General features: G+C 44.1%; 1 protein-coding gene across 2 annotated transcripts; it reads left to right on the top strand.

Moving 5' to 3' along the window:
• The first annotated feature begins 2432 nt into the window (after positions 1 to 2432).
• kpna7 (karyopherin alpha 7 (importin alpha 8)) lies at positions 2433 to 9806 on the top strand. Of its 2 annotated transcripts, none has more exons than XM_037104369.1 (12): positions 2433 to 2594; positions 2666 to 2809; positions 2884 to 2969; positions 3682 to 3850; positions 3954 to 4053; positions 4237 to 4319; positions 4986 to 5072; positions 5167 to 5343; positions 5440 to 5673; positions 5987 to 6169; positions 6267 to 6413; positions 8877 to 9806. In XM_037104369.1, the coding sequence occupies exons 1-12, from the start codon at positions 2529 to 2531 to the stop codon at positions 9774 to 9776; spliced, it is 2376 nt and encodes a 791-aa protein (XP_036960264.1). In that variant the 5' UTR covers positions 2433 to 2528; the 3' UTR covers positions 9777 to 9806. The 2 variants fall into 2 exon arrangements, with proteins under 2 accessions (XP_036960264.1, XP_036960268.1); XM_037104373.1 differs by lacking the exon at positions 8877 to 9806 and adding an exon at positions 6578 to 6739.
• Positions 9807 to 10434: the final 628 nt, after the last annotated feature.

The raw sequence follows: 10434 nt of genomic DNA, 5'->3' as shown, positions 1-10434 counted from the left end.
GTCAAAAGTCCAGCAGGATGATCTCACGGGCAACCAGACCAGCTCACACACGCAGACAGAGACACAGACACACACCAGAAAATGTCACATCAACAGGTCGTTATACCGTGAATCACGGCCAGATATTTTAGTTTTTCTGAAAGCAGTGTTGTGTTTTTATACCTCTGGGGCAGGCTCACACCATCCAGTCGTCCTCTGAAGGACATTCTGACCTCTATGGTAATGACGGTATAAAAGTAGCCTCAGAGCATGAGAACAGATGAAATCATCCATCTCTGTTTTCCCACGCCTGACAGAGGAAAATCACTAACAGTGAAGGGGGCATAAGAAAACAGAGCAGAGGAGAAAGTGTCAGGATGAGGGGAAACATCCCTTTCCTTCAATTATTTTTCATGATTTCATTTTCGCCCTGTGAAGTGGCTGCTGCTCCGCACTTTTATATGATCCTGGACTGGCTGCAAAAATCTGACTTAGGCACAAACTTGGGCCACTAAACTCATAAACTCGCCAGGAGAAGAGCAGGTAAATACCAACAAAACTCTTCACCCGACCTGAAGTCTGAGATAGGTCCATCCCTCTGTCGCCTCTACAAGTCTGTTTATGAACCAATCCAACATGTTCTCCAGCAATGAAAACCCAAAGATGACCAATTACAGACGAGTAAAAGTGGGGAAAGTGTTTCTTCTCAAAGCTGCTTGAATGTATCTTTGGCCACCAGGGGGCAACTTCTCAACGTCAAAATAAGCCAACATGTACACAGCTTACATCAGAGCTATACATCTGGCAGCCTGCAGGCCAAATGCTGCTGATGTTCTGCCTCATTCTGGTGCTTTGAGCATTTTGTTAGTAATGTCTGTGGCTAGGAACAAAAAGTCTTATTTCACTACAAAGGTTTTAATTCAGGCACTTTAAGCAGAGAGAATCAAACCAACAACCGACTTCTGGGATTTTAAAAAAAGGTGGAATATTTGTTTCCTGCACTTTTGAGTGATAACTTGTCACCTTCTGCTTCCTGTGTTCCAAGTGTTCTGTTTCCCTCCTGTGCTCCTCCCAAGTCTGACTGTCCCCCTACACCTGTCTCACATTAGCCTAGTTAGCATTGCCCTGTTCACAGTGTCTCTCCACCTGCACCTCCTCCCCTCAGTAGTCTAGTTTGTATTTAAGCCTGTGTTGTTCCCTCACTGTTTGTCGGTCCGTCTAAACACTAACAATCCCCATAGTCCCTGAGCTTCTATTTTGAGCAGCTAGCTGCGCGGCTAACTGCGCTAACTAGCTAAGGCAGCTTCTGTTGGCAGCAGTTAGATGTTGTGATGGCCTATGTGTGTGTGTGTGTGTGTGTGTGTGTGTGTGTGTGTGTGTCTGTATGTGTGTGTGTGTGTGTGTGTGTGTGTGTGTGTGTGTGTGTGTGTGTGTGTGTGTGTGTGTGTGTGAGAGAGAGAGAGAGAGAGAGAGTAAGGTGTGAGAAGGGTTAAGGTGTTGCTTCAAAAGAAACCCTAAGAAGGGTTGTGGTGAGGGTGGTGAGTGTTTTCACATGAGTTGAAGAACTCCATCACATGATTGTGTGTGTGCGTGTGTGTGTGTGTGTGTGTGTGTGTGTGTACTTGTGTTATCGAGAGGAAGTGATTATAACTTTGTCAGGGGGAAACCTCCACTCCAGCTGCCATTGTTCGGCCCTTCCTGGTTGTTACGCAGGAAGACGCGACTCCATCACTGTCTGCCTCGTTTTCTCTCTCAGTCTCTTTCTTCTCTTCCACATTACATCTATTCATTTCCATATGTTTCGCGGCCTCCCCTCTTTTTCCTGCAATGGTGTAACAGTACTCTGACTTCAGATCCCATTTAAACTCACAGGATCCCTGTTTAGTTTCCTGTCATTAGGCCACACATCACACATCATCACTTTTACCTCAGCTCACACGGTAAAACAGATGAAAGCTGTGCTATGCTGCCACCTATCGTCACAGGATTCACATCGTGGAATTAAAAGCCTGGTAGCTGCAGTCGACGATGTGACTGTGCACGTTGTAGCTCAGCTCATTAGTGACTCTCGATTCACGAAACTCATATCACACGAGTCGTGACCAAGAAAAAGAGGATCGGTTGAATCCAGACTACCTAACACCTATTCACACTGAGTTTAAGAGTACATTTGTTTGTGCATGCCTTTATATAAATAATAATAATAATAATCACGAGCTGTCATTAAATCATGACTTCATTGATTTTTGCGCAATTTACTGAATACTTTGATAAACAGCCTCTCAGTCTACGTCCTGTCACAGACACAGGACACGTCAGATCTTCTGCACATGCTGCAAAGGAGCGGACTCCCAGATGTGCGTCAAACATAACGATGAGCTGGCTGCTTGAAATGCGCACAGCTGCACGTGAATAGATTGACGGGGTGAGACATCACTCACAGGTAATTAGATTCACCTGAGGCGGCTCTGCCCATTATAACCTCCTCCCTGCTGAAGGCCTCAGCGAGTTCTCACCTGTGTGTGTCAGGCAGAGAGGACGTGTCCACCATGCCCACCAAAAACATGACCGACGAGCGCCTCACCAAATTCAAAAACAAGGGGAAAGATCCAGCTGTAAGTGCTTTCTTTTCTAGGGCCATGTGTATGAATGCTTTTTACGCACGCCGCATCTTGGCTTGTTGCAGAAACTCCGGGAGAAAAGGATCACGGAGTGCGTGGAGCTGCGCAAAGCGCACAAGAACGAGAGTTTCCTGAAGAGAAGAAATATAACACTGTCCTCTCTGCCGGACGATGATGCCCTGTCTCCTGACTACACCTCCAACGAGAAGGTCCGCTCACAGAAACTTTTCTTAAAGATTTAATACAAACTACCTGAATCTGTAACGGCCTGTGTGTCGTTTAGGTGACCCCTTTATCCATCGAGGAAATCATTAAAGCTGTGAACAGCGAATGCAAGGAGTCCCAAACCCGAGGCTGTCAGGCAGCCAGGTGAGCCATCAGGAAGGACCTCCTAACAGTGGCGGACTGGAGCTGTTTGAGGGGCGGGTGTGAAGGGAATTAAAAGGGGAACCAGCAGAAGGTCATGATGCATTTGTGGCAAAACTGCTGTGTGGTTAAGATTAAAATGGTCACATGTGAGTTTAGTGCCAGTTAATGACTGCTATAACCTGTTCAACAGAAAATTAGCCTAAACCCATAAAATGTTAAACTATTCTCAAGCAGAAATTGCAGTATTGTTTCAATTTGTTTTTTGGTCCGTTAGTTTTTGACAGTTTGCAGAAGAAATGCAACATATGAAGTTAAACTACTTGGGCCTTAGAAGGGATTGTAAAGGTCACTTTCACCATTTTCTCCCACTACTGACAAAGATGGACAATGAGATTTATTGCAAATAGCCATAGAAGAACTCAGGATAAGTTTAATCTTGGGTGAATGCTATTGTCACATGAGTAACTTAAAAGATGAAAATGTATATCTATGTGTGCAGTGTTTTTTAATTTTGTTTTCTGTTTTAAGCAAATTGATATTGTGGTGTTAAAAATGTTTAGGTGAGGATAATTGTGACATTTTCACATTTCATGCCATCTACTCACAATTGTGCATAAGTGCATTGCTACCCAATGTTGCATCAAAACTAATGGAGGTAGGAGAAACCAAATGTGTTGATCACTGTAGTAAAGTTCCCTCCCCCTATCCTCAGGAAGCTGCTTTCTCAGGAGCGTAACCCTCCTCTGAAGGAGATTGTAGATGCAGGTATACTCTCTCGCTTTGTCTCCTTCCTGAGTATGGATGATGAGCCGGCTCTGCAGTTTGAGGCAGCTTGGGCTCTCACGAACATCGCCTCTGGAACATCTTGGCACACTCAACAGGTGGGAACACAGAAGTGAGGTCGTATGAAGCGTGGCTAGCCTAATGTTTAATTTTCATTTCAACTCTTTGAGTGGCTCAGTTGAACACGTACATTTGTCTCAGGTGGTGGAACATGGGGCTGTTCCTGCTTTCATCTCCTTGCTGACATCACCAATGTTGCACATCAGTGAACAGGCTGTCTGGGCTCTCGGAAACATTGCAGGTAAAATTTATATTTTTGTAATGTCTGAATTTGACTGTGGATCAATACAACTGTTAATACATTTAACTGGTCTCATTTCCACTATGAAGTGCTTGGCATATAAAAAATAAATAAATACTGCCTTGAATACACACTGATCTCATTGTTGCTGTTCTAACGCCACAAAATGTGACCGCTTGACAGGTGATGGTCCAGCTTATCGAGATGTCCTGATTGAGTGCAATGTAATCCCAGCCCTACTGTCCCGCATCTCTCCAGACACACCAGTAAGTGAAAACTGTACAAGGCTGGTGCCAAGTACACGTCAAGGTTTATCTACACAGACCACATTTACTCCAGACATCCGAGTATGCCACCTGTAACACTATCAAGTCAGGAGTTGTTGTTGTTGTAAGACTGTTTCTTTCAAACTCTAGCACTGCAGGTTTGTTATGCCAGTAGTGGCTAACGTAGCTCCAAGCAGACACATGTGGGGTGCATGGGTATACTCATGCTGTTTGTCATATTGGAATATCAGTTATATCAACATACAAGTCATACTTGAAACTAAAACTGAGGTCCAACCTTATTTGCAAATACCAGAGCAGCTGCAATGTCAACGTCTTGCAAATACAGTTCAATAATGTACAAAGGAGAAATGGATAGCGATGAATACATAGTATTTTGCGCTTGCATGGCAAACTCAAATCTTAATGACATGAATGCTCACAAGATGTTCACATGAGAATCTTTCCCAATCTCTACAAACACTCAAGAGTTGCATTAGCTCACACCTTGACTCCAAGATTTTGTATTTTCAGACTTTCCCAGCACTTTTTTTTTTTTTTTTTTTTTAAATGAACTTTATGTGAAATTCCCAACCTTTCCTCAGCTGTAAGTGAAGAGTCTAAATTTTGCTGCTGTGTGTCTGTCATATTGCTCAATCGTTCCAGGTTGGCTACCTGCGCAATCTTACATGGACATTGTCCAACTTGTGTCGCAATAAGAACCCATGTCCGCCATTGTCTGCAGTCATGCAGGTAAGTGACCATCACAGCTCAGTGGTCTGAGCTTCTGTGACACCCAGTGCCTCATTGGAAGTCCAGAAAGGTGATGCTCAAACTGTTCCTTCAGGTGCTTCCCTCGCTGATCCAGCTGCTCCACCTCAGTGATAAGGACATCTTGTCTGATGCATGCTGGGCGATCTCCTATCTCTCAGATGGTGACAATGACCGCATTGATGTTGTGGTGAAAACTGGCATCATCCCTCGACTGGTGGAGCTCATGAGCCACAAGGAGCTCAGTGTCATGGTAGTGTGGTCTTTGGCTCATTTAGCCATCTGGAAAACACTCTCTAACATGACACCTTCTGTTGTGAGGTATTCAGTTTACCCCTCTGACCCACAGACCCCGGCTCTCCGCTCTATCGGGAACATAGTGAGCGGCTCAGACCTGCAGACCCAGGCAGCCGTTGATGCCGGGGTTCTTAACATCCTCCCTCAACTGATGAGACACCCAAAGGCCAGCGTGCAAAAGGAGGCAGCGTGGGCATTGTCCAACATTGCTGCTGGGCCCTGTAAGCAAATCCAACAGGTCATCACCTGTGGCCTGCTCCCTCCACTGGTGGAGCAGCTCAGAAATGTGAGTTGTGAACTACAGGTGTGCTTGGCATGTGGATGGTGAAACGCACATTTTACTTGCAGCATTTTGACATGTCACCATTAAAAGGAAAAAGTGGTAGTTTCAGGATCCTGGTTTTGTGCATGCAGACTTGACACTCACAGCATACTGAGATTTAACTAGAACAGAGCAGTTAATGTTCATGCCGCCTGTGCTTGCAAGTGGTTTCTAACATGCCTCACTTTAGCAGCCTTTGAATGAATTTGAAAATGTACATTTTTATGAATGGCAAATCTTTATACTGGAAGAAGCTGATGCTGTGGTCAATTCTCAGGGTGACTTCAAGACTCAAAGGGAGGCAGTGTGGGCAGTGACAAACTTCACCAGTGGGGGCACTGTGGAGCAGGTGGTCACTCTGGTGCAGTGTGGCGCTCTGGAGGCAATCATCAACCTGCTGCAGGTCAAAGATGCTAAAGTCATTCTGGTCATACTGGATGCCATCAACAACATCTTCATGGTAAGGGGATAACTACTGATTTGCATAAAACTGTTCAAAAAGTTGCTACAGAACCTGGAAGATCAGATGGTTTCACTTGCTGTACGCGACTTTTCAGGCTGCAGAGAAACTCGGTGAGACGGAGAAACTCAGCCTGCTGGTTGAAGAGCTGGGAGGACTGGACCGCATCGAGACACTGCAGAACCATGACAACGATATGGTGTACCAGGCTGCTCACAACCTCATTGAGCGGTACTTTGGTGATGTAAGTGGTGTTCGCACAACAAACTATCTACCTAAAACTTTGGAGTAAGCTTGTCTATCTGATGGCGAGGGAGTCCATGTCTTGGTAAAAGGGCTCCAATGTAATGTCTCTTATCCTGAAGTTTTATTTGGTGTTTGACAAACCTTTTCCCCCCCTCGTCCTAGGATGACATCGAGGGAGTGAAGGTCGACACTACAGAGGATGCTTTTGTGTTTAAGACCTCAGATGTTCAAAGAACCTTTGAATTTTAACTTGAATTTGTATGTTCTTGATAGATTCCTGTTTAAAGAAAATAAACTAACTTTCATACAGTTGGTTCCCTAAAAGTTTTTGTTGCATGTTAATCTGCAATCTACATTTAACTTTAAAAAAACATTATCCAGCAAACCAAAAGTACAAAATCAAGGAATGATCACTGCTGCAGATATTTCACATACTCTGTAGTGAATCATGAATGTAACTGATTGAAATTTTGCTCTGTGCAAAAGACTGAGGCTGTCTGAAATCACTCAGTACTCCCTATATAGTGCACTACACAGTGACTACGCCATTTTGTAGAGCTGTCCAAATGTCTTGTGGGAAATATTGTACCGCGTATATAGTGCATTCAAAGTATCCCACAGTGCATCGCAAAAAGTGTACAACCGATGGTCACTAACCAAGCAAAATTTACCATCATGCATTGCACTGCAGACACAAGCATAGTTTCAATTCACGTTTCAACTGCGTGACAGTGCCGTCATTAACGGTACTGGAGTTGTGTCCAAGTGCATTTTTATTTCTGCTGATGAGCTTACTATAGTCCACTGTGTTGGACTCGCTATGTATTGAGCAGGGAATGAGTGGGTGATTTTGGAAGCAGCCTAAGGCTGATCTGTGACTTAGAAATTGCCAACAAATTGTGTATAGACTGGACCACCACTATTTAATGAAATGATGTGATGAGCCTTTTCAAATAGTATTCAAGTTTTGTTTTGTTTTTTTTAAATTGACTAAAGATTTCAAAAATAGAATGGCTGACGGTGCAGTTAAAGGGACTTCCCTGACAAAGGGAAAAGGTTCCCTGTTTTGACATGCATTTCATCAGAGTGGTTTCTCTGAAGTCATGATCAGGTCAAGACTTATTGGTGAAATGCAAAAGGGGAATGGCCTTATTTTGGCTCAATTTTGATTACTCATGGCCACTTTGCAAACTTTCCCATTTCAGATTAAGCCCCCACCCCCCCCCCCACCAAAAAAAAGAAATGCAACAGCAGTTTCCATTTCTGCAGTGTAAGTCTTTCTGACAATGTGAAACCAAATCCATCCATGTGGGTGAATACCAATTGGGTAACTTGGGTGAGCTGAACCTTGCAACTTTCATCTTTTGAAGTTGATGAAATCAATAAATCTTGCCACCAAAAATGTATTTACAAGGGAAAACCCTTGGTGACTACACAAGATTGACAGCATCGTGTCTTTTTCACTGTAACCCCACCTCTGCCCTGTAGGCAACTCGCCCAGCAGCGCAAATATAAGGGAACTGGCATGATGCAGACCACACTAGAACTTGCCGTTACCTGGTGCTAGTACTGTAAAAGACTGTAGTCTGGAAAAAGCTGCCTTTTGTATCATTTTAAGGCATCTTCAATCATGTTGAAAATGAGTGTGTTTGTCCTCTGCTGCCTGTGTGTAAGGATGAGACTTCTGAATGCAATGACGGTAAGATAACAGACGCATACAGACGCATACAGCTACATATGCAACAACATCCATTGTTGTTGAAACTGTTTGGGTCCTTGAAAACCAAAAGGTACAATATTTGAAAAGGCTTGCCAAACTGCAACAAACCAGTAATTCTTGAAGTTCCAGATCTTATCCTGTAATGTGAGTCATGTTTTATACCAAAGGCATGAGGCTAAGATTCTTAAGTTGAGTGCAAGGTTGTAAATATCGAGAAACCACAGTATGCGGTCGCATCTGGGTCATAAGTCTGGTGCCCTCAGTATCACTTAGCAAAGCAGGGTTCTCCCCAGACTATGGAATAATGGTGCTGCACCGCTATACTGCTAGCTCAGTGCCACTATACTAATTTTCAAGTTAAGGGTGTTTATTTCCTATTTTCATTTGATGAATAAGATCGATGTCTCTAAGTGGTATACTTGGAGAAGGCTGAAGTTGAAGGAAATGGCCTCCATTGGTACTTAAATCATTCAACATGCTAAAGCTTCCTCCTAGACCACCTCCCCGGTGATGTGCATTGCTGACGGTGAAATTTAAAAACGGCACCACTATACTAAAAATTTATGGGGAGAACCCTGCAAAAATAACCATATCAGCCAGAAACAAAAAGACGCTGGGATGTTTTAGTTCCTGGCTTCCTCACAGCTCCTTTCTTTTTCTAGCTTCAGATCTGGTCTCAGTTGAACTATTTATGTTGCAGCACTGCATCTCAATAACCTCCATGTTCTCATGTTTCTACAGCTGCCTGAGCAGGTCACCATGAAGGCCCTTTGGAAAAGTTCTGAGACGACACCTACACAGGAGGCTGCAGTGGACCTATCTCCAGCAACCAAAGAGCCTGTAAAAGTGAAGAATATGTCCTTTCAGGCTGCCATTCAGAACAACACACATGACTCAGTGAAGATGTCTGGTGCTTCAGTACAGGACCTGTCAGGTCCATCCGGGATCATCACAATCCCTTTGAGCCTGTCTCCGGACTCCGTCGACGACATGTACTACGGCTGCTCCCAGAAGATGCTGATCAAGGTGAAACGTCACTACCTCCCAAGGAGCACCAGGGAAGGTTTGCACTCCACCTACACAAAACTCTGTGCCTTCAAAGCCATGAGGAGTAAGGACACCTATGACCCTCTGTCCTTGATTCACTTCAAGGCCCTGTGTGCCTACACGGCCGGGTCGTATGATGAGTTAAACCGAGCAGTCCGCAAGGGGAGGGCCTCCTACAAGACCTCGTTTGAGTTCCATGCTCTCCACTTCCTGCTGTCAGACGCCATCCGGCTCCTGAAAGTCAACCAGAGAAGCTGCTACACCACCTACCGGAGAAGCAGACTGCTCTTCAGCGGGGAACAAGGACAAACCATCCGCTTCGGCTCATTCGCCTCCAGCTCCTTGAACAAGGACCTGCGTCACTTTGGACGGAGGACCTGCTTTGAGATCCACACGTGTTTCGGTGCCTACCTCAAGTCCTATTCAGAGTTTGACTCAGAAGAGGATGAAGTGCTGATTCCTCCATATGAGATGTTTAATATTGTCTCTGTGGACACGTCAGGACAGAATGATTTACAGTGTGAGGTTGTATACAAGCTTGAGACCGCCGGAGTCCACAGCAGTCTCAACTGTCAGGCTGTGGATCTTCTGTAGAAGCTGGTTTAAACAGTATACACTCAAATACATGGATGTAAATACAGTGACCATTTTTATGACCATGTACTGTCTTGAAATGATCAAAACATGATTTTATTGATACTGAAAGTTAATTCCTGACCTCGGAGACAACAGTAGTCAAAACCACCTCACCATGAGGTCCACTCAGTAGCTACTTCGCAGATGGATTGTTTTGCAAGTCACTGTTTTCAATAATATATACTAATAATTAACATTCATTTCATTTGCTTTTATTTGCTCAGCAATGAAGAATCAGTAATGATTGAAGAGGTGCTGTATGTAGACCAGGGTTGCCCAAACATTTTCCCTTTGAGGTCCAAAACTGAACCTAAAGTTGGACCATGGGCTGAAAACAAGAACAATTGCACTATACTATTAATATGTTGATAATATTTAAAAAAAACAGATTTATCTTCGAAGTCTGATCTTATGTGTTTCTGACACGCCAGCTGAAAAAGTTCTTCAAAATGCCTCTGAGTTTCCTCAGCAGTAGGATCCCGAGGTCCCTCACTTGAATTGTCTTCCTGTCCACCAAATTGTACCTTATGGCGAGCCAGCTTTGACCACTTGGCCCCACCCTGGTCAAGTTAGACTATGTTATTGTAAGTGTATTGTAAACACGATATCAATATTT

The sequence above is a fragment of the Acanthopagrus latus genome, chromosome 1 (assembly GCF_904848185.1).
Source record: "Acanthopagrus latus isolate v.2019 chromosome 1, fAcaLat1.1, whole genome shotgun sequence".
Taxonomy (NCBI): domain Eukaryota; kingdom Metazoa; phylum Chordata; class Actinopteri; order Spariformes; family Sparidae; genus Acanthopagrus; species Acanthopagrus latus.
The sequence above is the reverse complement of the archived record's forward strand: the minus strand, read 5'-3'. Positions and strand labels throughout refer to the sequence as shown.